This window comes from Furipterus horrens, unplaced genomic scaffold (genome assembly GCF_987537825.1).
Source record: "Furipterus horrens unplaced genomic scaffold, mFurHor1.1.pri manual_scaffold_2, whole genome shotgun sequence".
Lineage (NCBI taxonomy): Eukaryota > Metazoa > Chordata > Mammalia > Chiroptera > Furipteridae > Furipterus > Furipterus horrens.
In genome coordinates, this window is record NW_028327172.1 from 145,701,850 (window position 1) to 145,729,629 (window position 27,780).

The 27,780-nt window shown below is 34.9% G+C and overlaps 1 protein-coding gene across 1 annotated transcript in view; it reads left to right on the forward strand.

The window, feature by feature from the left end:
* MALRD1 (MAM and LDL receptor class A domain containing 1) overlaps positions 1-27,780 on the forward strand; it is a 622,346-nt gene that overhangs the window by 509,679 nt on the left and 84,887 nt on the right. Inside the window, 2 exon segments of the mRNA XM_090268028.1 lie at positions 4,249-4,374; positions 8,700-8,766. Of these exon segments, the coding sequence (XP_090124154.1) occupies positions 4,249-4,374; positions 8,700-8,766 (193 nt within the window).

Consider the following 27,780-nt stretch of genomic DNA (forward strand, 5'->3'; position numbering starts at 1 on the left):
TTGATTAAATAATGGTGTGAGGTAAAGATAGGAGTAGATTTAAGACACATTCAAGTGAAAAGGAAGAGAAAGTAATCACAAAGAGTTTGCAAGTTTGATTTGGGCTACAGGACAGCTAATCTGCCATTTCCCACACTTCGGAAAATAGGAGGAGAAGGACCTCTTAGGGTAAGGTTGTGGCTTCATTTTTAAACATGTTGCATTTGCGTTATATGTGGCACATCCACAAAGAAGTGTTCAGAATATGTTTAGATATCTGGATCTCAGGAAAGAAATAAAGCAAGATCTATAAAGATACATGGCCATCAGCACATGATGATTGAAATTGTGGGTGTAGATGAGATTTTAAAAAATAGTAAAATGATGGTGGGAGCAGGGTGGGGGTGTGGGCAGGGCAGGGGAGAGCAACAAAGGAAAAATTAGAAAACTGTAATTGAACAACAGTAAAATAAAATAATATATATTTAAAAATAAAAATAAAAGACTGGAATTATCCACAACATGATTGTGTTCAAACAGCAAGGACCCTGCACCCAAATAGATTTGAGTCTTGGGCAAGGTTATTTTACCTTTCTAAGCCTCAATTTTCTAATCTTCAGTTTGTAACAACGCTAACAAATTCAGAGTTACTCTCAGTATTAAGATAATGATATATGTATTAAGTAACCAGATCATAATAGGTATTCAACAATCATTAATGACCTTTGTAGATATTATATTTTTAGGTAGAAGTATTATATTCCACAGATATTGTAAGAATGAACCCTCAGAAGTGTTATAATTGGAAAATATACTATCAGAGTATATGAAGCACATACGTATAATTTAAAGAACAGAATCAAATGGATAAATACAGTGTGTATTCTTGTGTCTAAAAAAAAAGAAGTGAATGAGAAGGTGACAGACAGAATCCTAAGGAACAGCTGAAAGACAGTTAAGAAAACCAAACACTGAGTGACGCTGCGGTGTGGTCTTAGACGCCACAGAACAACAAAAAGAGATCAATGATCTTAAAGGTAGAAAATCTTAATATCAGATGGTTCACAAGTCGGAATGTTTCTGAGAGATGAGGCCTAAGAAACACAGGCTGGGTAAAGCAAAAGGTGGTTTCTGGTGATCTTGGAGAGAGAACTTGCTGTGGAATAGGAGAGAATTTGTGAAATTAATCTTTTGTAGAGAAAATGGGAAATGACAAAGAAAAATCAATTACAGACAACTTTTTCAAGAAGTTGACATTTAGTGGGATGTAGAACAAAATAAGAAGTTTGTTTGTTTTGAGAGGCTTGCACATGTTTAAATGTTGTAGGAATAGGATTCTGAGATGTTTACAATTTTAAGCAGGAAAATCAATAACAATTGATATTTGAAGACTTCCTATTCTTGCAAAAATAAATGCTGTAGTGATCAGAATGTTTAAACAAATGTGTGATGAGTTCAACATTTAAAATAATGTGTATTTAACATTGTCTTGCCATTGGAAACATGGTGTTTTAATGAACTGAAGTGATACTTTACCAAAAATAACCCCTTTCCCTTAAAAAATGAAAAAAATAAGAATTCCAGAAAAATAGCACAAAACTAAGAACATTCTTCTCACTGATAGCAATCTATTTACCAAGGAGAGTTTAAGATTTAATTAAATATTATATCAGTTAATAATCTGTAAAGAAGTAGATGGCACATTGATACTGAATAATTTGAGAGTATTTAAATAAAGGGGTTATTTATTAAGGAAATAGTATACAAAATGAAACCAAACAGGCTTGTAAGAATAGGGGCTTGTATTAACCATAGACCAACGGGTGTAAGAAGGAATTGTTGCAGTATTTGGTTAAAGGGTGACCTCACAGGCTCTTCCCTTGTGTTACTGTCCTGCTTGTACTATCCATTAGGCCAAACCTTCACAAAAGCCAAACCTAATCAAAATCCAAAGGGCAAAGAAGATTGTTAATGTGTCTTTATAATTTAGCCTCCCAGTGCCTAGAGCAGGGAGAGAAGGTAGAGAATAACTCAAAAGAGGCAATGGGAGCTATCCATCAATGATAGACACAGTTGTGCAAACACAGATAGGGAAGAGGATAATTTACCTAATTTCTAACTTTAATTTATTACAGTAGCATTTGATGTGTCCTATGCAGTTCAGTGCCACTTCCGAATACTTAGGATGGGTCATGCTTATAAGATTTGTAGGTCAACACTTATTATCAGTATTTTTATTATCAGCCTTTAAATATGTTACTTATAACCTCAACATTTTATGCTATTTCTTAGTGATAGTGTAAAGATCATCTTCTGCATGTGGCATCTCCCCTTCTTACAAAAGTGTTCCTTAGTTTATTCAACATTAAAATCAGAGGTATTGGAAGATTTAATGAATTAATGTGCTAAAGTGCATAATACACACAATAAATTACAATATTATTGTCCTTTTCCCATTAACTTATTTTTATAGTTTTATTTAAAATTATTTAAACTGCTCAGATATTTCAATAAGAGTACTGATGGGGTTGAATTCCAGGACAGAGTAAATATTGCCCTGCTCTGTGATAGGTTTATTTGTACCTTAACATTTTATAGTCTTGATTATCACAGCCCTAAAGACCATGGCTGTTCTGCTGTGAGAAATGTTGATCTGCTGCATACATGAGTTTTTAATTTAACACTGAGTGGAAACACTTCTGTAGTCATAAACGTTTTATTTAGGGGTCTATTTTTTATGCAGCAGTTAAAATCTATAAGAGGAATTTTGCTTTAGGGAACTAGCACCAATGAAACATTCATGAATTATTTATCTTTAATGCATCATCCACCTAATGAATGAGCTAAAAATCATGCAATGCTCTGTGTTACTTAGCTCATTTAGGTAAGAAAGAGTATCAGCCTCTAGGATGATGACATATTGAAATAAATATTTTTATAGACATTAAACCATAATGTTTGAAAGCGAATGTGGTAAAAGTAGATATTGTCCAAGGAAACATTTTTAAATCTCATTTTCCTATAAATTTTATATATAGCTTCTTCAGACTGATTTTGGAAATTTTCTTTGTTGTACATATATATTAATATTAAAAGAGAAAAAGAGTAATGGTTCAATTTGTTTTCCTATATTTGGTAAAATGTCCTTTGCTGTATGCATGTCAATAAATATTAACTGCATTCATTATTTATTTGCCACCTACTTTTAAAAGAAAATTGATAAACATCCATTAACTTTAATGTTATACTATTTAAAATGCCACAAAAAAACCATGATTTTAGTTTTCAAATTCATAAAGTAAAAGGCCAATTATTAACTGTCCAAACTGAAAACTTTCTATAAAAAAGAAAAAGCAAAACTTTCAATAAATTCAAACCATCAATATCTTATATAGGTATATTTTTATGTCCATTAATGCTATTTGGGCCATAATTGAGAATTGATACCACTTGTAGGTTACAGGTCTTCATTGTACAGTCAACCTGAAAACAAACTATCAATCTCACTGGAAATCGGGTGAAAAAATATGGATGGATTCATATTTCTTTTTTTTTATTTTTTATTTTTTAAATTTTATTTTTTGGTTATTCAATTACAGTTGTCCCATTTTTCCCCCATTGCTCCCCCCTCCCAGCCCATCCCTTCTCCCACAATTATATCCCTCCCCGTTGTCCATGTCCATGAGTCATTCATATATGTTCCTTGACTAGACCCTTCCCTTACTTATCCCCCTTCTCTCCCTCCCCCCTCCCCCCTACTGACTACTATTCTAGTCTTTGCCTATTTATTTCGTTTGTTTGTGTTGCTCTTTAGTTTCCTGTATTGGGTGATATCATATGGTATTTTGCTTTCTTTGCCTGGCTTATTTCACTAAGCATAATTCTCTCCAGTTCCATCCATGTTGTCGCAAATGGCAGGAGTTCCTTCTTTCTTTCTGCTACATAGTACTCCATTGTGTAACTGTACCACAGTTTTTTGATCCACTCATCTACAGATGGGCACTTAGGCTGTTTCCAGCACTTAGCTATTGTAAACAGGGCTGTTATGAACATAGGGGTGCATAAGTTCTTTTGAGTTAGGGTTTTAGGATTTTTTGGGTATAATCCTAGCAGTGGAATCGCTGGTTCAAAAGGCAGTTCCATTTTTAGTTTTTTGAGGAAATTCCATACTGTTTTCCATAGTGGCTGCACCAGTCTGCATTCCCACCAATAGTCATTAGAAAAATATTTATTGAAAAAAAGATGATGATGTTTGTTTTTTTCCCCCAGCCAATGTCAGCTGTTCTGACGGAGCTTTGCTGTGCACCTCCTCGGACAGCTGTGTCCCAGCTCACAAGCGCTGCGATGGTGTTGCCAACTGCATGCACTTCCAGCTCGACGAGTCCAGCTGCTCAGGTACCCCATGCCCATTCAAATAGTCTTCACAATGCAAGACACTAGCTTAACCTGCAGGCAATAACAATATTACAGGCAATAATATTAAAACTTGAAATTCAAATAATAACAAGCATGAAATAATTCCACTTTTATTATTGGTTTGGGGACAGGAAGAATGTTGACATTTAAATATTACTGATATATAATGTAACAAACTCATGCTTATTTTATATAAATAATGTTTGAAAATAAAGAAAAATCAAACATTTAATTTTAATTTACTGTAATATAATTTAAGATTATAAATATTTAATAATTTGATATAAATTGCTTAGTTTATGTAATAAGCAAACCCTGTACAATCTAACATGTTATTTTTTAATTTTGTACTTTTCTTCCACTTCTTCACAAGAGATCCCTATTTTTATGATCTAGTTTTATTTAAATGTTAATTTATTAAACTTTAGACTAACTTTTAGACATTTTTCTTTTCTCTGACCCTGGAACATTTATAAAAGCTGTTAATGTATATTTATGGTTGTACTTTTATCAAAACTGCTTTAATATGTTTAACTTAGTGTAGTCCATTTTAACATCTCTCTGAGTAACTGAATTTTTATTTCATGAAGGAGATATATAAATAACAAATAGGTGTGATATAAATCTGTCACAACTAAAAGATTATATAAATTGGAGATAAAAGGTATATTCACTCATATTTTCTAGATAAATCACATATAATTCATATTAAAACTATATTATTTGTATCCTTGTAAGAATATATTTGTGTATCTTTCAAGAAAAAAGGACCTTGTTAGTGACAACAGTATGATAATTGTAACCAAACCATAGTACAGGAAATCTTATTTTTTGTGCTGCTGAAAATGAATACTCATACAACACTGAATTTTATGAATACAAAGGAAAATCAAGAAGTGAGGAAATCTGGTTCCACAAAATAGGCAAAGATAAATGCTCGTTGGCATTATTTCTCTACAAGGTGTTTCACATACTTCAGGTTAGAAACCCCAAAATAAATCATTTTGCTATCCTTTCAGAGAGTTAGAAAGATAACTAATGAGATAGTTCCATTTTTTTGAAACTATTAAGACACAGTACTTATGTCCAGTACCCAAATTTATCCACATAAAGGTGAGATTTTTCTTTAGGGTTGTTCTATATGAGAACAAATATATTAAAACATGCTGTGGTTTATTGTCTGCTTTGACATATTCTATCTTTTAAAATATGTTCAGAAAAACAAAAGACCTACCATTCATACTGAGTGACAGACACCCTGTAGGTAATAATATAGAACATGTTTTCGTGTCCTCATTTATTTTTATCACTCACCAATTCATTTATAGTTCACTTACAACATACTGGTCATATTGCCACAGCCTCTGGGTGATAGTAACATAAAGACTAGCAAAACAGTTTTCAGAAATCAAATCCACTTTATGTAATATTATGTGTACCCTATATTTTATTTGCTTTTTAGTTTGTCACTCAAATATATTAAAATCAATGCTTTTGTTTCTAAGAGTGCCTTTTCCATGCTAAGATTTGCCAATGCACATTACACCTTCCTGTTTCTTCTGAGCATCATACTACTTTAAAGGCAGCAGACAGACTTCTATGAGCCCAGTCCTTCCAGCATCCTATAATTCTCCCAGTGGTCACACAACAGATGGTGAGCAGCTGGTCTCCCTTCACCTCGAGGTTTAAGTCATTAACAAGAACATCAAGCTCAAGCAATGCATGGGTGTTGCAGGTTAAGTATTTTTCAGTGAATGCTGTTCCCAAGTGTCATTAGAAAGACATATTTTTTTCAAGTTTGCCTGCTTATGGAACAGAAAATCATTGAACAGAATTTATCTGACTTAATTTAAGTTGAAAATCTTTTTCCAGTCATTTGCAGTAGTAGAGGTTAATAAAGGTTATGCAATGGTGATTATGATAATCATCTATCTGAAGGTGAATTAGGAAAGGCATTAAAATATAAATTTAAAGGATGAAATATTATGGATAGAATTTAATATACTGTTAATAATGATAATATAGCTAAATAAAAACCAAATGAAAACAAAACAAAAACTTCGCATGCAAGTACTCTGGAGCTATTTCAAGTTTCTGAGCTACAGTTAATCAATCTTTTCTGCAGTCCCTGTGCTGGGATTTCAAGATAAAGAGAATAGTCTATGCCAACTGAGAACTCGGTTTTTTGCACATGCTGTCTGGTGGACTCTTAGTATCCAGGCAGCCCCTGAAACTACTCTGCTATTTATTGTGTATATGGATATTTAATCCATGGCACATGATTCAAAGGGGTTCATGATCCTATAGTATCAAGAACTGCAAGGGGTTATAGAATTTTTGAACTGAATAGTGGATCATTTGGCATTTTTAAATAGAGAGGCTTTGGAGTTAGAGGACCAGAATTCAGTTAAATATCTGCTGCTTCTTTGCTGTTAACTTGAGCATTACATGATTAACCAGCTTCTGGCTCTGTAATAAAGGATAAGTAAGGGATGTAACACATAATGTTATGAGGATTAAATGAGGTAACACCCATAAAACTCTTAGGACAGATTATGACATAGAGCTGGTCTTCAGTAAATGGCAATGGTGCTGGTGATCATAATGATAGAAGGGGAGAAAGAAAAAAAGATGAAAAGTTGGGGAGTGCAATAGTAATGGAAATTAGATTGCATGCAAAATTCAAAGAACCCCCCAAATAGAGGGATGAATGAGAACAATTATTTATTAATTTATGCATACCATTCACTAGTGCAAAAATGTTATAAATAAATTTAATTTATCCTCCCAGGAGCCCTATAAGGAAGGTGATCTAATCCGCACGTTAAACATGAAGAACCTTATACTTAAAGCGCCTAGTCCAAGGTCACACCACTTAACTGAGCAGGAATCATGGGGGGAAAACCAGGACTCAGGTGATTATAAGTCTTCCCAACAGTCCACCCCATACTAGCTGTCACTTCCTTAGCCTCTATACGCATTGAGAGAAATGACAACAACAACAAAGATAGGTGCTTAATTGCATATCATTTACATTTAAGCTTAAAATTTACTTTTGTTTTTAAATTGATCACTTTTCCAGTTTATATGTGTTCACATCCCAGTGGGATCATACTTGAAATCTTCCAGGAATGATCTTTCTACAAAGTCAGTCATGAATTGCATTGACCTCCAGAGACATGGTTATAATAATCAATACAAGAGGCTCCAAGGCAGTAAGATATCAGTGGAGCTACAGAGTCTAGGAACCTGTGCTAATTCTAAAATCAACCCCATTGATTCCTATTTCCTGTCTAGGGAATGATCTACTGTTCTATTGGAGATATATTTAGTCTCTTCATTACTAGATAGTCATATCCATCCCCTTCTCTATGTTATCTACCCTCTGCTCCAAATTTTTCTGAGTAAATTAAAGACAAAAATACTATGTACTGTGTCGTTCCATTTTATGGAGAAAGAACCTGGCTGGAGGGCAGAAACTATAAAATACCAGGATTCACCTCTTGTTCTGGCCAGTCTCACTCTCCTTTACATGGTGCTCCATTATTCAGTGCAAGAATGTACATATTTAGATTCCCACAGAATCATTCTTATGTAAAGCTAGTATATGTGTTACTCACTACTATCAAAGTAATTATTGACCCCAGAAAAAAGGTGCAGCTGTACATATTTGGTACTTTGGAGTATCAGACACTCTACTGGTGTTTTATTAAAATAAAACTCTTACTTAAGGGATACTAAAACTCTACTTCAGACCAAAAATAACCACAAAATGACTTATCTAACAAGGATTGTATCTATTTATGCTTTATCATATTAGTGAGCTATTTTTAATCAAACCAGTTAATTTCTTGTTTATGAAGAAAATTTTATATCTACTCTATTCCATTGAACCTGCCTGCCCCTAGTACCTGAGGAGGAGAGCTCTTTACTCTTATCTTGAGCACCCTGCTGCCTATTGTAATTAGTTAAATAGGGAGGAGTAAGGGTAGGCAAGATGGAAAATATATCGCAGGAAAAGCATACCACATTTCCTCACACAGAGGAGGAGAAAGTCTTCTTTTCTGGTCCGCAGCTGAGGCATGTGAAAGGAATGAATGCATCTAGGACAGCGAGGGCTGCTGAGCAAGTATGGGGGTGACAGGGAAGCAGCCTGGGAGAGTTCATGTACACTTAGCAACTAGGAAACAATGTACTCTCAGTGATTAGATATAATACAGTGACTAACAGAGAGTGATATATGACCATCTTCTTCCTAATAATATTTATAATTAACTGTGGTTTTCTGTGATGCTTCTTTTTAGAGTGTCCAATAGCTTATTGCAGAAATGGTGGAACTTGTGTGGTGGAGAAAAATGGCCCTATGTGTCGGTAAGGAGTATTGTCTATTTTATTTAACACTTATTGCAGTTGGCTTACTTATATTCTTGAGGCTGATCGAATAGAACATCCATGAATATGTGGTTATTAAGGTAAAAATGTTGGGTAATGGCATTATTTATGTGTATCTGACTGAATAAAAGAAAGGAAGACATGAGTGCATTTTAGATAAATATCAATTATTTAACATGATTGTATGTCTTTCAGCGTTTTATATGACATGGACTATATAGTTTTAATAATACTCATTACTTCTTGTTTTTAATATTTATAACACATTATAAAAAGAGTTTTATGTGGGTATTATCCTATTTCAGATTAACTTAATGTCTGTGTTTCCTTTTCTCCCTTTTAATTATGAATTCCATACTTTTTTTCTAACAACAAAGGATTAAGTTAATTCATAACTAAAGCTATTTCTTGTTTATGCAGTAGATGTTTATGAATAGCTAAAAGTTAAGATACAGATCAAAAATACCTTTGCATACTTAAAGTATTTTTAAACAAAAGTGAATAAAAATAGGCCTTGTGATATCTTTTGAGAATTATTTGCATTATATATCAGAGATTGCTGTACTTTTTCCCCTCTTATCTTTTAGGGAATTGAGCAAAGCAGTTTCATAACTTCTAAAAGAAGTGATGCATATTCCATTACATTTGTGTCTATGACTTTTTAACCTAACACACCAATGGACATATTACTTTGCTTATTAGAGGACTGATTGCAGGTTGATACTCAAGTCATAAGAAAACATACAGCAGTATCTGGAAAATACTGATTAACAATTGCTTCAGTCCTTATATTTTTCTAATCAAAACTAATTTTTAGGAAATATTTTTTGTCCCTAATAAAAGCAAAAACCTCTATGAATTAAAACAAGAAAAATGTGTACGATGAGCCCTGACCAGTGTGGCTCAGTTAGTTGGACGTCATTCCACAAAGTGAAAGGTCACCAGTTGGATTTCTGGTCAGGGCACCTGCCTGGGTTGTGGGTTCGGTCCCTATCGGGACGCATACAAAAGGAAACTAGTTGGTTTTTCTCTCTCACATTGATGTTTCACTCCCTCTCTTTCTCTCTCCCTTCCCCTCTCTTGAAAAATAAATTTTAAAAATCCAAACAAAATTTATGATGAGATATATTTAGACACTGATTTAACATTGTTGAAACTGAATTATTAATGGGTTTCTCAAAGTGTTCTATCTCTCAAATTTATTACATAATTTATTTCACATCTCAACAAAATTGTACATTTCCCTGTATCCCATTTCATGGAAATTAATTTGTCATACTATAACTTGGAAGAAAGATGGGATGCAGAATATTAATTTAAAAATCTCCTGAAACAAACTCAGAATGATGTCATAAATAATGTGTATTGGATGTCAGTGGAGTGAATAATGTGGTTTAGTATCAGCTGTTTACAGTAAGAACATTTGAGTTTTTGAACTCTCTGTCATAGAAGAAAACTCCCAGACTGTGGCTAGTCTCAGCTGAGCAATCAAAGAGGTGTATGTTCTTGGCAACATCCATATGTACTCAACTAAACTTAAAAAACTGACATCCAGATGGTGACACCTGAAATTTGTTTCTCTCAAACAAGAAAGCTCTAATATTGGGATAAGATGTGAGGATTTTTGAGAGGGGATGGATTAAAGAAAAGAAATCAATGCAGCAAAATGTAGAAAGGAATTCACTAACTGGAAAATTCTTCAAATATTTTAACATATTAATTTTGATGGTAAATAATATTTTAATCGTCGTCGTCGTCGGCAGCCGTCCATCTCAAGAAACGATGGTGTAGCTTCTTAAGAGTCTATCTGCACCGCCGAGAATGGCTGTGCAGTCCGACTCGGGAGTGACACGGTATCTGTCTCCTCCCGTGTTGAATCGACATCTTGCGATGACGCTGGAGTGTCCTCTCCAGTGAAGCTGAAGCTACAGAGCCTGAGCAGGGTGATATGGAGGGTCTGCTGTTGCCCATGCAGCAGACCCCCCCTCTCTTCGCAGCTGAAGGGTCCAAGGGAAAGACGGAGTCAATACAGCTTGGCTTCAGGTGCGCCGCAGGAGTTGCCGGTGTTGACTACAACGTCAAACCGCCTTAGGGACTCCGGCTCCGGATTTTCTGTCGGGGTTTACTCCCTTAGCCTTTCCCCTGAAGAGGTATGCCGCAAGGCAGCGGAGGTTTTTTGGAGTCAGAGTTTTCCTTCTCTGATGTGCCCTGACTGGAAGATCGAACCAGCGACACTTAGCTCGCAGGCCGACGCTCAATCCACTGAGCCAAACCAGCCAGGACCAATATTTTAATAATCTAAGCATAATTACCATCAAAGTAAAAAATGTTTGGAATTAATGCTATCTACACATAGGTGTGAAAAAATGACTTTAGAAACACTTTTTACATTAAAATTGTGAATTGCAATTAGTATATTACTTCAATAAGAAGTAATTTTTTAAATATACCCTAAAGTAATAGACAAAAAGTAGAAATTCTAACATCCAAATCCTACTCTTTAGTAGTATGATCTATATTTACTGATATAGTTTTCCCTTTCACAAACACATGTATACATACAAGCATACTTTGTTTCTTACAAAAATGTGAATTATACTTTATGTATCTACTTTGTACCTTGGGTTTATTTTTTTTCTCTCTTTATGAAATATCATGCAGTTCTTCTATGTTGGTACACATGATTCTAGGATCTACCACTAGACTGGGTAGTTTGGGAAAGTCCTTAACCTGCGTGTTTCAGCTTCTTTTTTTGGTATAATAGGGAAAATAACATCGCCTACCTCATCGGGTAGTTGTGAGATTTAATGGAGTTAATATATGTGAAGTGCTCAACAAGATATTATAGGAATGGTAGCCATTGGTTTTATTTTATTGTTTGTTTTTATGCTGTGTAATATTCAACATTTAATGTATGGGAGTTTTATCATTTAATTTACCCCATTTATCCTATTAATGGTTGTTTAGTTTTTAAATATTTGCTTTCACAAATAATCCTGCAGTATCCACCCTTTGACTTATCCTTGCACAATTCTTTATTTTAAACATAGCATGTCTTACTGAAATGCCAAATAATCATGTAAATTATTTCTAAGTCTACTTAATGTCAAATTTATTTCCAAGTAAATTTAGTGTCCAGTTCATTTGTCACATGCGGTAATTCATTATTGGACTTAAGGTTAAATGAAGACGGCTTTAGAACACAGAGTTTTAGAGTTCCGAAAAGGCACTCTGGAAAGCTGCTGGCTTTCCATCTGGCCATACTCTCTCATTCCCAAGTGGGAGCTCATTTTTCTTTGTCATGACAGCAGAGCAAAGCCCACCTCCCATCCAGGTCATTATGAATACAAGATTTTGCTGGTTCCCTAAGGAGGCCTACCACCAAAGCCTTTGGATTTCCTCTTGGGATCCAAGGTGCCTTGAGAAAGGACCTAAACATTTTACCTGTAATCCCCAACATGAGAGACTTTATATGGAGGTCATTTGTGTGCCAAGGAGTATATCATTTTCCACAAGAGTAAAAACTTCTAGGTGAAACATGTTTTTCCATTAACTTGAGAAACACTGCAGCTTGGCATGTTTATTGGAGGGCTGAAGGAGCAAAGCATGTGCCAAAGGAGGGAAATTGTCCCTCAGCTAAGGAGGCTTGATTATTATGTTATTTTGATATATCAACATGTTTGTTAGAAAAAATAGACTGAGCTATGAAATATAAATTCCAAATTAATATGCAGGGAAGGAAAGAGGTTACAAGAAAGAAAAGAAAATCAAGTCAGCAAGGCTAAAATGGAGAAATAGGAAACAACATGAAATTGAAATACATATATAGTTATATATGTTATTACCTTATATCCATTGAATACATTGACAATGTAGTGAGGTATTTGACTAAAAAGAAAAACCTAATAAAATTCTAGATGCTTTTGCTCAGCCAATTTATCCAACTGTAATCTAATAAAAGAAGAAATCAAAAACAGAGTAATGACAAGGGAAAAAGAACACCTCTTGGAAATTTTAAATACCATGTTTAGGAAGCCCATAGACGAGAAAGTCACTTTAACTCAGAATTAAAAAAGCAATAAAAATGGTAATTTCTCTTCTCTCACCTTCTCAAGGTGGCAGCATTGACAGTGATTCACTTTTTCTCTTTACATGATTTCAGGGGTATCACTGGCCATGCTTTTCACCCTCCTTTCCTCCTCCCATCTCTTTCCCCTGATGTTCAAATATTGAGTGCTGCAGTCCTCAGAGTTTGTAATTCTCTTTTCTGCCTACCCTTGATTACTACATGATCCCATCAAGCTTGGGTTTTCTTATAGATTTCTAATAAGCATCACAAATTTATCATGTGAAAAAAAGACCTGTTGCCTAGACAAACCACATTTTTCTCTTTTCCCAGGATTTGCACACACTGTTTCTTCTGCCTAGAGTTTCCCAGGTCTACCTTATTTGCCCAAAGGATGCCTTTTAATCTTTTAGATACCATATGAATAGCATTTTCTCCCAGACAACCAGAGACAGAATGGCTTTTTCTTTTTTCTGGGTTCCTCTATGCTTCCACCACCTTGTTATATATTTTATAAGTATTAGTTTATTAAAAACTACTTTGATTTTTTAAAAGTTTTATGAAAATCTATCCTATCTTAAGAATTACATTTCTAATAAAATTTTATTATTTGTGACTATCAAAATTTATTTTACCCAATTTTTACTAGTTTTATTTGTAAAGATAACTTTCAGACAATTTTGGTCATTGAAAATTTAAAAATAAATTATTGTTCTTATTTTGTTGCAGAAAGACATAATTCAAGGCTTTAAAGTATAAATATATATTTGGACAGTAATCTGATGAAAAGGCAAATCAAAATATTAGTTTCAGGAAGAGAAGGAACAATTAATATTTCTAACTACTAAAGACAAACTACTTCAAAAAATAAAAATTCGAACTACTTTATGTATTATTTGTTGGAAGATGATATATATTCAAGCACACTGGTATTTACATTTCAAAGTCTACATTTAAAATGTGTAAGAGTTTATAATTGCTTAATGTTAACAAAAAAATAATAATTTTAACTTCATATTAAAGGAACTACAAAGTTTTCAAAAACTTTTGGAGAGTGTATGGACAAAAGTTTTGAAGACTATTGTCCTAGAAAATAAAGGTCATGTTTTCCATACCTTTCATGACTACTATCTAACACATATTGGACATTATAAGAGAAATAATATCCTGAATGAAAAATGAATGAGTACAAGTGGAAAGTCCTGATATATCTAGGAAAAGTATCAGCACTTTCTATGTAGGCAGCAAGAAGTATATTGAGTGAGCATATAATGTGTTCATTATACTGAAAAGTAATTGCTCTAGTTCGTAGGACAGAATAGCCACCAAAAAATAAAATATAATGTTATCCATTAATGAAACTCTACATTGCTCCAATGACAAGAGACAACACTTCAAATGAGCTATCTTGTAAATGCCCTTAAATCCGCAACCCTAGACGTGATATTAAGAGACAAACACAATTTCCATTTGTACAAAGCCACTATTTAAAATACAATTTAGCTTATAAACACTCTACTTCCACCCACCAAACAAAGAAACATAAAGCAAGAAAGAAAGTACTCCAAGACCCTCACTCCAAACTAAATTAAATATTGTCAGAAAAAGCATTTAGGAGTCAGACAGAGCCTTAATTGAGAAATTCAAAGTCTAAATGCAAATAAACAACAGAACAGTTACAAATCAAATAAAAATTGATTTGAAACAGGAAAGGTATGAAACAAATCAGAAAGACAAAAATTACAGTTCTCCCAAGGGAAAATAGAGTGTAATTAAATTTATTAAGGGGTTTTGAACAAAGGCAAGAAAATAATCAAGGGAATTAAAATGAGAGAAAGTAAGAGTCAAAGTTGAAGTGGAAGATAAGGAACATTGGAGTCTCTAAAGAGGAAAACAAAAAAATGGACTACAACTAAGGTTTAAAACTATAATCCAATAAAACATTTTGAGAAATGAGAAGATCTGAATTTACATAATAAAAGGATAAATAGTTACCCAGGAAATTTGCCGCAAAACTAGCACCTCCAAGGCATAACCTAGTAAAAATATTAGACTTTAAAATAACAAAAAGTATTCTCATAGTTTCTAAGGAAAAAGGGCAAATAATAAGAACAAAGGATTACTCTAGCATTAGACTTCTAGAAGCAAAGAAACATGGAAACCTATTGTGATTGTCTCCAGAGTTCAAGAAAGGTTTTTGACAAAATTCAATATTCACTTCTGATTTTTTAAGCACTAAGGAAAATATGAATTGGAAAGTATTTAATACTTTCTTAATATGATAAAATATTAATTTATTTTCTCTAAATTCAGCATCTCAATAGTGAATCACAAAAGGCATTTCTATTTTGACCATGGTTTTCACTGATAATAATATAGTATCATGTGGGAGATACTAGGCAATACAATTTGACTTCTGTCCCCCCAAAACAGCGTAAGAATTAGAAAAGAAGTAAAATTATCATGACAGTATACCTGGAAAACCCTAAAGAGTTTATTATAAAAATTAACTCAAGAATTAAAAATGATTCAGTAGGTAAGGTAGCATTCAGCAATAGTATAATACACAAACAAAACTAGAGGAGAAAATAGAAGAGAATAGTCTATTCACAATAAAAATTAAAAGATAAAATATTAAGGAGTAAATTTAATAAAATAAAAAGCAAACCTATATGATTAAAAAACAATCTTGAAATACTTGAACAAATAGAAAGAGAATTCTTTTTCTGGATAGCTGAGTGAACTTCATAAAAATTTAGTTTACCCTAGTTTAATCTATACTTAACAGAAAACAATATGATATTAAAGTTCATATGAAAAAACAAACATGGAGCTAGCTACTTAAATATTGAAAAAGACAAATAATGAAGTAGGCTGAATAGTAGCTCTACTAGTATAAATAGAATAAAGCCCTTATTAACAAAACAGTATAATGCAACACTTCCATAGTCAATATGGACAGTTCAGACTAGTGGAATAGAATCAAAAGTCTAGCAATATATCCAAGTGCACAAAAATTGAGTAAATAATAAAGAGCTTCTCAAATCACTAGGCAAAAATTGACTTCTTAAAAAGAAGTGTCTGGACAACTAGTTAGTTATTTGGGGGAAAAAAGATAAAATTAGACCCATACCTCACACCATACACATGTAAAACTAAACTTCAGGTGGATCAGATTCAAAGTAAAACCATACACAAACTAGGGAAATACAAAATAAATTTTTGTATAATCTAGATGTGTGAAAAAGATTTTTTCTCCATGACCTAAGGTAAATGTAATCAAAGACAATAACTAATAAACTTGACTACATAAACATTTGTTTAAAAGATACTTTCCATGCCACAAAAAAATACCATAAGCAGCATTAAAAGACAAATGACAATCTTAGAGAAAATACTTATATAGCTCAGAAAAAGGCCAAATACCCTAATACTTAAAGAACTATTTTAAAACATGGGGAAAGCCCAAATATAATATTAGAAAATGGACAATGATTAATTTAAAAATATATGAAATGATGCTTAAACATATGGAAGTTTTTTTTAATTTAAAAAACTGACTAAAAATAAATCATAAGATGCTCTTTCCCACCTCGCCAATGAGTAACACATCTATTTAACATACTTTATTTCCAAGAATGTGAAGGAACAGTCAATTTGATAATGGAAATGCAAATTGGTAGAATTCCTATGGAAGTGAATTTGGCTATATTTGACATAACTACATATCCATTTACCTTTTGACCTAACAATTTCAGCTCTAGAATTTTTACTGTTGGTACAACTCTAGTACTATGACAATACATGTCCACAAAGTTACTCATGTTAACATTTTTGTAATTCCAAAATTTTGGAAACAACCTAAATGCCCACATACAGGAAAGTGGTTGAATAAACTATGGTTCATCCACAGTAGAGTACAAGAAGAACATGGAGTAGTTAAGGAGTGTCCTTTAGGCCAGATGTAGGAAAGGTGTTTCCTGGGGTAAGCTAAGAGAAAATGAAGAACTGTTATGGTCATGGCAAGTATTCTGTAGCTTTTCTTCTATTTGCCTCAAATCTTAAAAATCTGCAGAGTGTTTTTTTTCAAGTATATTTTATTGATTATGTTGTTACAGTAGTTCCAATTTTTTCCCCTTTGCTCCCCTCTACCCAGTACCCCCTTCCCTCCAGCAAGCCCACCCCCCCCTTAGTTCATGTCCATGGGTCATGCATATAAGTTCCTTGGCTTCACCCTTTCCTGTATTATTCTTAACTTCCCCCTGTCTGTTTTGTACCAACTGATTATGCTTCTTAGTCCCTGTACCATTTCCTCATTTCTCCCCTTCCCCTCCCCCAGCTGATAAACCTCCAAATGATACCCATACCTATGATTCTGTTCCTATTCTGGTTTCCTTAGTTGGATTTTTATTTTCTTTGATTCAGTTGTTGATAGTTGTGAGTTTGTTGTCATTTTAGTGTTCATAGTTTTGATCTTCTTTTTCTTAAATAAGTCCCTTTGACATTTCATATAATAATGGCTTGGTAATGATGAACTCTTTTAGCTTCACCTTCTCTGGGAAGCACTTCATCTGTCCTTCCACTCCAAATGATAGCTTTGCTGGATAGAGGAATCTTGGTTGTAGGCTGCTTTTCATCACATTGAGTACTGCTTGCCAGTCCCTTCCTGCCTGCAAAGTGTCCTCTGAGAAATCAGCTGATAGTTCTATAGGCACCCCCCTGTAGGTAACTCTCTGCCCCCAGGACTCTGTCTTTATCTTTCACCTTTGGCATCTCAATCATAATGTGTCCTGGTGTAGTCCCCTCTGGGTCCAGCTCACCCAGGACCTCCTTGCTTCCTGGACCTGTATGTCCACCTCCTTTGCAAAATTTGGGAAGTTTTTTTCATTTTTTTCAATTCTTGCTTCCTCATTCTGCGCTGGTTGACTGCTTTTTTCTTCCTTATGTTCCAAATCATTTATCTGACCCCCGGTTTCCTTCCCTTCACCATTGCTTTTGTGTGGATTTTCGTTCATTTCACTTAGCATAGCCTTCACTTCTTCTCTTATGCGTTTGCCATACTCAAGAATATATGTCAAACTTGTGAGCATCTTTATCACCAGTGTTTTGAATTCTGCAACTGTTAGGATGTCTATCTCCTCATCTGTTAGGTTCGATATCTCCTCGTCGCTTAGTTCTCCCACTGGAACCTTGATACATTTCCCCTTTTGGGCAATACTTCTCTGTCTCCTCATTCTGACAGGCTCCTGTGTTTGTTTGCCTCCATGTCCCTGGTAGAGCTGTTGCTCCTGTTACATTGTAAGGGGCTGAGCTTTAGGAATTCATCAGTACAGGATGACCTGTTTCACCATGTTGTGGTGCTGTATGTCAGAGAGGGGTCTGAGAGGGAACAATGCCACATGTCCAGCACTTGCCCCTTTTCCAGGCACCTCTCCCACTTCTGCACCAGACTGGCACCTCTCTAGCTGCTGCCCCAGCCTTTGTTCCCAGAGTGGGTGGGTCTGCAGACATTCTAGGACCTTGGGGGTCCTTTAAACAAGTGGCCTCTGCTGAGACCAGCAGTTTCTGCCTCCACCCCAACCCCCACTGGTCTGCACAGTCAGAAGCAATGAGGCTTGATTTTCACTGGTGCTGGGACTGTGAGCTGTGAGGTCTGATGAAGAGCTGAGAATGCTCCCCTGGTGTCCCTCCTGACTTTTTAAAATGTGTGACTGTTTTTCCTCGGCCTGCCACTGGCACTGCTGCTGCCGCCACCACTCCGAATCCTTTCCGCCCTGGATCCACCCCTCCTACCTGTCTTTGTTTGCTGGACTTCCATGCAGTTTGATTTTCTGGAACTTCTGATTGTTTCTAGTTTTGAGGTAGTTGTATTCCTTCTTAGTTGTGGAGGGACATGTAGCATGTCTGTCTACACCTCCATCTTTGCCAGAAGTCCTGCAGAGTGTCTTAATACCAAAAGTTACATGTCAGGCACCTCTTACATATCTGATGTACCTATAGAGAAGGTGATAGTGTATTTAATTTGGCAGATAAGATGATGAGACATGATGAAATTAACTAATTTTTCCAGAGATAAGGAACAAGAGAGTTGTGGAGTTCAGATTCATACTTCAGTCTTTCAGCCAGGGTCCATACTCATAGGTGATCAACTATTGCTGTATGTTCCCTCTTTGGAGATTTTGAGTAGGTGGCTCAAGACTCATTGAGCATATTTGAATCAAATGCCTGAAGAAATTCTAGAGCTAAGCTTTAATTGTACCTGGCTGTTTGCTGCTACTTAACACACTGTACACTTTTATTCTTTGAGTGGTTATGTTGTTGCTTTTGCTCATTTTACACTTTTCCACCACGACTACCCAAAAAATTCTAGATTCATCTTTTATTTCCCAACTTGTGTAGAACTTCCTCTCTAGAACTTTTTCTGAACCCTCATGCATATAAGTCCTATCCTCTTGCAGCGTACAAAATATAACAGGGATATAACTCTAAACAGGTAAACCTGGCTTTAAGTATGAACACCTGCCACATTTACTAACTCCATGACTTTGAATAAATTATCTAACCTTTTCCTAGGGGGGAGTTTAAAAATGGACATTCACTAAAAAACAACATTCTCTGTCATGATGGAGCCATAAATTGAACAGGGCTTCTGTATTAATTTACTAAAGTACATTTTTTTAAATGTTACATCTAAGTGGGAAGCACTAGCAATGTGTTTGCCTGTTTCTTTTGTAACATTATGGAAATCATTTCCATAGCAACCAAAATAGTTCTTTACTAGGTGGAATACAGAACAAATCATCAAAATTTAGGATTATGGCTTCTGTTATTTTTTCAAAGATAGCACTCAACTGCTAAAAACTAACAAATATATTAATGGTAACACTTGATTTTTTCATAAATAAAAATTATTTCAGTTTCGAAAAGTCAATTTAAAGAAAAGGCATTTAGATATCTTTTATGTAGTAAGCTTGAGAAGAAGCCGTGTAGGTGTATTTCTTTTCCAAATCCAACACATGGAAGAGACAATTTTATGGGAAAATATAAATCACCAAAGTTGTCCCAAGGAAGAGAGATTAAGGTTGAGCAGATTGAATGACAGAGTACAAATTTTAAAAGGTAAAGATATAGTCCCTCCCTTCCAAAAATTTAAATGTGTATCTATTTTAAACTGAAAGTATTTTCCCTTCAAGCCAAATTAAAATGGAAGGTCTGCTAGTACTGGGATAATTCTATTTGCTCAAGATGTTTTAGTCAAAGGAACAAGCAAAATAAGTAAGAATAAAAACATACTGGAAAAGAAGTCACAGTGATATTATTACAGATATTTACAGCCATGAAATTCAAACAAATTAACTGTAATAATATTAGAATAATAAGAAGGGTTCATCAAGGTAGATGGATACAAGATAAATATGCAAGATGAGATAAATTTCCTTTTCACCAGTATGCACAATAATTGAAGAAGATAAATGGGAAAGAGTTCTATTCTGAATCAGCAACAATTATTATAATATGAACAGGATTACACTTAGCAGTAAATGCTTAAGGCCCACATACAGAAAACCATAAAGCTCAAGTGAAGGCAAGGATACTCAAAGACCTGATTAAATGGATAGAAAAGTAGTAGATGGACCTTCTTTCTAGAAGCAGCAAAATTCAAGAGTGTACAAATGACAATTAACCACAGAACATTTTTAGTGTTGTAGATTTTGTTTGTTTTTGAAACAGACCAATAGGTTTTAGTGTTTACCTAGAAAAATAAATACAATATTTAAAGGGAAAAATTTAGAATTGGTACTTGTTATACTTGGTATTAAAACTTGCTCTATTGTCATGGTAATAAACATTGTGGAGCTGGGACAGAAATAGAAAATAGACTATCAGAACAGAAAAAGGGCCTACAAAATACTAATGTGAAATTATTATTAAATAAGTGGCATTTCAAGTTGAGGAGAATGGTTGGGATGGATTATGTAGTAACCGGTATTAGAAAAATTGTTAGCCATTTGTTTGAGATATACATTATTATTGACACTATACACAAGGATTTAATTCCAGATTTATTAAAGGTATAAACAGAAAAAACTTTAAATTTTATTAGAGAAAATATATAAAAAGGGAATATTTTCAAAATATTGAAGTGTGGAAGTCATTTTTAAGTTTACTAGCAGCCAGAAAAGAAAATTTGAAAAGTTGACCACATGGGTGGTTCTTTAACAGAATTAATACTAGTGTATGGGGAAAAACACCATAAACACAAAACTATAAAAAGCTCTATAACAAGCCACAAAAAAAGACACAGGATGGCCCTAGTCAGGTGGCTCAGTTGTTAGAGCATCATCTGATACACCGAAAAATTGCAAGTTCTATTTCTGGTAAGGTTGTGGGTTTGATCCCCAGTTGGGGTGTGTATGGGAGACAACCAATCGATGTTTCTCACATTGATGTTTCTCTCTCTCTCTCTCCATTCCTCACTCTCTAAAATCAATAAGCATGTGCTCGGGTGAAGATTTAAAATACACACACACACACACACACACACACATATATATACACACACACATATACACACACACCATATAAAATACAAATAATGATTAGCAAAAATATATAGTGTCTCCTCAAAGAAATAAAATTTATACAATAGATAACTAGACATGACTATTCACAGAACAAGAAATATAAATGGTCAATATATCTTGGAAAAAAACAACCTTTATTAATAGATAAGTACAAACTAAATCTTTGAAATTCCAGGTTTACTTGTCAAAATGAGGGAAAAAAGTTTAGTAATAAACACTATCTCTAAAAATGTAGAAATAGCCTTTTATACATAAATTATGGGAATATAATTAGGTTACTGGCATAGTAACAAGAAAGGTGGATAAATGTGTTGATCTTGTTATTTTGTAGTACTATTGTAAAAACTTAAAACTTCAAAATAGTGTAATGGGATATTACATAAAAATTGTTTAAATGGAAAATACAAATCCTGACTTAGAAAAGCATCTACATTGTTAGGTGACAAGCACAAATTCCAAAATAATATGCTTATATGGGGGTAGAAGGTATGTAAATGTGTACGTGTAAAAATGAAAAACCAGTCTAGCAGTGTATACCTCAAAGTATTAGGAGTTGTTAAGTGACCTTTGCAGAGGGAATTTAGCTTCAGGGGAAGAGCATTTTCATTTCTTCATTTTTATCTTCACAAGGACTGCTTTTGTAACTTAGAAATGCATTTTTAAAAGAGAGATCTTAATAACAATTACAATATTTTTTTAAAAAACAGTAACATCTCTTACAGTGAAAGGCAGAGCCAACTGGCTGCTTTTCACGGCGGCTCCAAGATGAATGTGCCTGTCCCTCGGCTCTCTTCTCCTGCTGTTAGAAAGCATTACATACTTTCTGCCCCGTGTGGAGCCAAACAAGCCCGACAGCCCGGGAATGTAACTGAACATGAAGCAAATAACCTCTCTCCCCAAGCCTCCCTCCCGGAGCTGGATTCTCCTCTGATCACATGTGCCAAAAGAGTTACGAAAATGAAAAGCACAGTGATACCTAATTTGCCTTCCCTGCTCCTTTCCCAGAAAGAAAGCCGCACGATGTGTTTGTACATTTCACTGTTCAATTGTTTTTAGACTTTCCAAGCCAGCCAAACTCTCATGGTTGAAAACGGCATTGCTTTGACAATTTGATGTAACTGCCTCTTGAATGACCTGTTGAATCATCCAGGGAGGGCATTCTCCGAGGAAGGACATGGCCCAGATTCCGTTCACTGCTCTTTGCTGACGGGGATTTGTGATCCAGATATTTTCCCAAGTCTCTGCTATGACCTGACTGTTAAGTAGATAGTTCTTTCCTCCTGGAAGAAAAGTGGTGGGTTATTTCTGGGGCCGTATCTAATGCCAAAGGACTCTCTTTAAAAGAGAGAACAAGAGATAGCTGTCTGTATTACAAGAATCAGGAATTTGAAAAAGACCACTATCTCACTGATCTTCAGATAGCTTCATAGGAAAATGTTTCCTCTTAATCGATACAGTTCTTACTCTGTCCATTTTCCTAGCATGTGCACAGCTGAGCTTTAATGGGGTGGCAGTTGGTTGGAAATGGCATGTTTTCTTTCTTGGCTGTGCATGATATGGATGTGTACGATGCACTCTGTTGAATACGAGACAGAGACATACAGCCTAGTGGAGGCGCTCAGAGGCCTGAGCTTTGAAGAACACCGACAAAAAAGTCACTGCTCAGACTGAATTTCATGATTCCCCAAACCAGGCTCCCTGGTGGCACTGGAACTGCTGGCCATCCAGCTCTGCCTTGATCCCACGTAGCTTTTCTTCCTGCTCAGCCAGCATGAGTTTAACTATGTCACAGTAGAATCTTTTGTGCTGTTGCTATGTGGCTGATCTCTGCCTTACAGAACCAAAATCTAGCAAATGAGGTAGAACTTTTTGAACTTATCCCTCTTACTGAAATGTTGACAGATCTAAGTAGTGAAATGCATTTCAATTTTGAAACCCCTGTGGGATTTTTCTTCTCCTCTGAAAGCCCTAGTTTATGTTTGCCATTGCCTTAATCTACTGTCCATCTGTAACGCTGAGATGTAGGGCATCCATTTGTATTCTTCCTAGAAAGACAGTTTATTTTCTTTATTTTCACTGGGAGGAAGAAGGAAGTAATGGCAATTGTTTATGTCTCCAACTTTAAAATTAAATTATGACTATCTCTGAGCAGGAGCTAGATGTTTATATACTCTATAAGTCTAAAAATTTATATTACCCTTCTGTATACTATATATTGAAAAACAAAGAATTGTGAGAATCATATGAAAACTTTCAAATGTAATGCACAATACAGAAAAATCATTTTCTAGAAATTATGATATTACTGTTGATAGAACTTCTACATGCCTTTTCATCCCTGTGTGTGGGCAATGGGTGACCACACAAATTTGTTAAATACCACAGAAGCAGCAGCCAGAAAAGAAATAAAAGGGAAAGAACATGAATTTTGGTATTGCATATAGAAAAATGCATCCCTTCTGAATTTATTGCTTGGGGATCCAACATAAAATCATGTAAGATCACTTCACAGCAAATCTTTACATTTTAGTGTCTCTACCATCTAACAATATACTGAATTCTAATTCTGGAATAGGAATATTTTCTAATAATTGTATTTTTATTTTGTGGATAAAATTGAAAACACTGTTTAGTCTTGTTAGAGTGTAAGAATGAGAATGCATTTAGTTTGATAAAAACTTTATGATAGGTACTGACTGGTGCATCTCAGTGAATTGAGTCCTGGCCTAAGAACCAAAGGGTTGCCGGTTCAATTCCCAGTCAGGACACATGCCTGGATTGCAGGCCAGATCCCTGGTAGGGAGTTGCGGGGACACGAGAGGCAACAATACATTGATGTTTCTCTACCTCTCTTTCTCCCTCCCTTGCCCTCTCTCTAAAAATAAGTAAGTAATTAATACCTTAAAAAAATACTTAATGGGAGGAACAAGGTTTTACATATACTATTCTTTTCCATTTTGTTGGAATTAAAAATGATATAAGAATTTTTTCTGTAACAATGTAAATTATAATGCATTGTCTTTTCCTATTAGTTATGGTTTTTATATTGTTGAGGGAATACAAATTATATATGTAAAAGGTATATGTTGTCCCTGTCCAGGTGGCTTAGTTAGTTGAAGCATTGTCCCAGGTGGCTTAGTTAGTTGAAACATTGTCCCATACACCTAAAGGTCACAGGTTCGATCTCTGATCAGGACACATACCTAGGTTGTGGGTTTGATCCCCAGTCAAGCTGTGTATGGGAGGCAGCTGACCAATGTTTCTCTCTCACATTGATGTTTCTCTCTCTCTCTCTCTCTCTCTTTCTCTTTCTTCCTCTCTCTTAAGAATCAATAAACATATCTTCCAGTGGGGATATTTAAAAAACAGTATATGTTGATAAATGGTATATAAGATGTATAATATATTATTTTTATTATATATTGTTTACTATATATCCATATTGACAAGTATTTTTGCCTATGTTTCTTTAATTTTGTGGCAAAACATCACAGTATATAAATATTAATCATTCATTGAATATTAAATATATGAAATATTGTGAGGTACAAGGGATATTAGAAGAGCTGCCTTGACTACATTAATAATTATGCATCAGAATCAGGGACCCAACAGAAAGATAATTCATCCCAGGTGACTAAAATAACAAAACTTGTAGGAATAGTTACTTTAGCTAAGATATAAACAAGGTTAAAGGAACGGCAAGGGATGTTGAGACTCCAGAACACTAGTGACAGTAGAAAGCCTAAACTGAAAGGACATGGAGTGATCATGGATCACCAGTTCCTGGGGAGAGCTGGAAGAGTGGAGACCTCACTGCAGGAGCAGTAGTTGTTGAAGGATGGATGCACAAACTACCCTGGTAGACAAGCTAGAGGAAACAGACAAAACACATACACATGATCTCTCCTCTCACTCTCTAAAGTCCAGTTCCCATTGGTTAACCCCAACAGAAAGCCAACAAGGGAACATGGAGAGGAATGTAATAACTAGAGGTCTTTCTTCCAGGATACAGACTAGGGTGTAGAAGGGGATCTGGGCCAGTGGAATCACCTTGGTAAATCTCCTAGCCTCTCTCCATATTAGTATATGTATCAATTAGAAAACCTTCCCAGCTTCTAGCAGTAGAGGTCTGGCTATAGTGACTTGAAAACTTAAGGAAAAATCATTTTTATTATAGTAAAAGTTCTAGAGATAAATGATTACAGGCATCATTTCATTTGTTTGAGAATGCCTAAACCAACGCTGGGCATTTCCTGACACATCCCGGGGCCGGTGTTCCATCAGAACCCATTTTCAGGCAACTCAAAAAGAAAAAAAACAAAAAACAAAACAAGGCATACAAGCAAGAGGAATTTGATGAGAAGCACCATCTAACAATTTTCGCATACACCTCAATTTCCTAAGAAATGTACCATGGCAAGTTTTTCAGTGGAAGTTTAGATTAAGGAATAAAGATCAATAAGATTACTGAGTTATAAGAAATTGTGTTTTTAAACACTAGTGCAACACTGAGGCTATTAAAAGTGTTGAGAGAAGAATGATGAGGGAGTAGATTTATAAAGATTTCTTGGCCATGCTGAGTCCCACCCTATCCCTAAAGGAAAAATACAATGAACCAGGCTTCAGAGAGACCTCTCAGAGAGCACATATATGTTTCCTATAGTCATTGTCATATACATGAGATAGCTAAAGGTGGTTGGCGGTGGCTGCTGGCCTGCAATGACAGGGCACAAACAGTGGCTAGGGCCTTGGAAAACACCTGCATGCCTTTCTTAGAAGTTACATAAAAAGTGTGCAAATCCTGTAGACAGAATGTTCTGTTCATATTAGGAATATCAACCTGGTGGTTTATAAAATGTTTCCCCAAGGTGGTTTTGTCAGAAGTTGAGCCCCAAAAGCAAAAGGACTCTAAAACAGTCTTCTGAAAATGGAACTGTTTCTTTAAAGATTTGCTAGGCTCAGAGAATAGGAAGCAGAACCCAAATAAGATTGTTCTTCATAAGTGCTCCCATTCCCTTTCCCAGACTCTGAGGCCAGAAGGACCAGAGGCTGTTGGAAAAAGGAGGAGATAAGGGAGAAAAAAATGCCAACTCCCCTGTTCTCAACAGGCCATCAGCCCTTCTAAAGGTGGACCCTACTAAGGGAATGAGGGAACCACAACTTTGAGTTTGGGTTTTTGATTATCACATAAGATGAAGCATTTAGGTCACCAAAATGAGACTGAATTTTGTCACTTAAAATGACCATTACATTATTGACTTACCTAAAGTGATTGGGAAAGAAATGAGGCAACCCGTAATTTTTATTTATAAGTAGCAGATTTGTAGATCAGGGAAGACAAAAATCAATCTTATTTTAATTATATTTAAATTTTATGCTTGCCCAATTTACAAGTTTAATAATTTTTCAGCTGGGCATTTTTCAAGGATCTTTCAGTAAGGAAGGAGAGAATGAATCTGGACTAGGTGCCCAGAAATCTCTCTCATGGAACTCATCTGCGAATTGAGCAGACAAACTAGAACAGGGTCCTCAAATATGATAACACAGCTATTAAAAAAAAGTAATATACTATAAAAATTTAGTAAAAGAGCTTGACTCCAGAGACTTACTTGGCTAAAGCCAAATAAAAAGGACAATATTGGCTGAACATTTGACCCCTGTAGGAGAATCACTACAGGAAGTCTTTCTAGTTTTATGGAAGAATGTGTGAAATAAGGTGTGCAAGCAGACTTCTGCACTCATGAAATTAGGATGAAAAACGTACAGTTGTGACTTTCATATGCACCTTGTTATAAAGCTGAATGCCTACACAGCAAGGACCAACATTGCCTTGCAGCTATTACCCAGACCCAACACCCATGGGTGTAAGAACTACATATTTGAGATCTCTAGCATCATGGCAGTACAGGAGCCTTGAAGTAACAAAAGATTTGACTAGAGAGTGGGGGGCAACCTAAGAAAATTAACCTAAAACCACTACACAGGAAATAATCGTGAGAGAGGACTCCAGTTCAACATGAGATCACAAAATAAAGCTCTAAAGCATAAGAAGATGTAATGATTAGAGAGGCAGTAAAAAAAAAAAAACAACAACAACAACAAAAAAAAAAAACTGGGAAATACAGTCCTGGTGAACTGTAAAAGAAATAGAAACAATTTGAAATAAGTTCAAAATAGGTATGTTAAAGAATTGGATTTTATTTTAAATTTCCATGTCTATGATTCAGAAAAAATTGAACGGAAAACTAATCGTGTAAATTTAAAATAAAAATCCAATTTTATGTGAACACAGTTAAAAAGAGAATCAATAAATTGGAAGATATTATTAAGAAACTGACT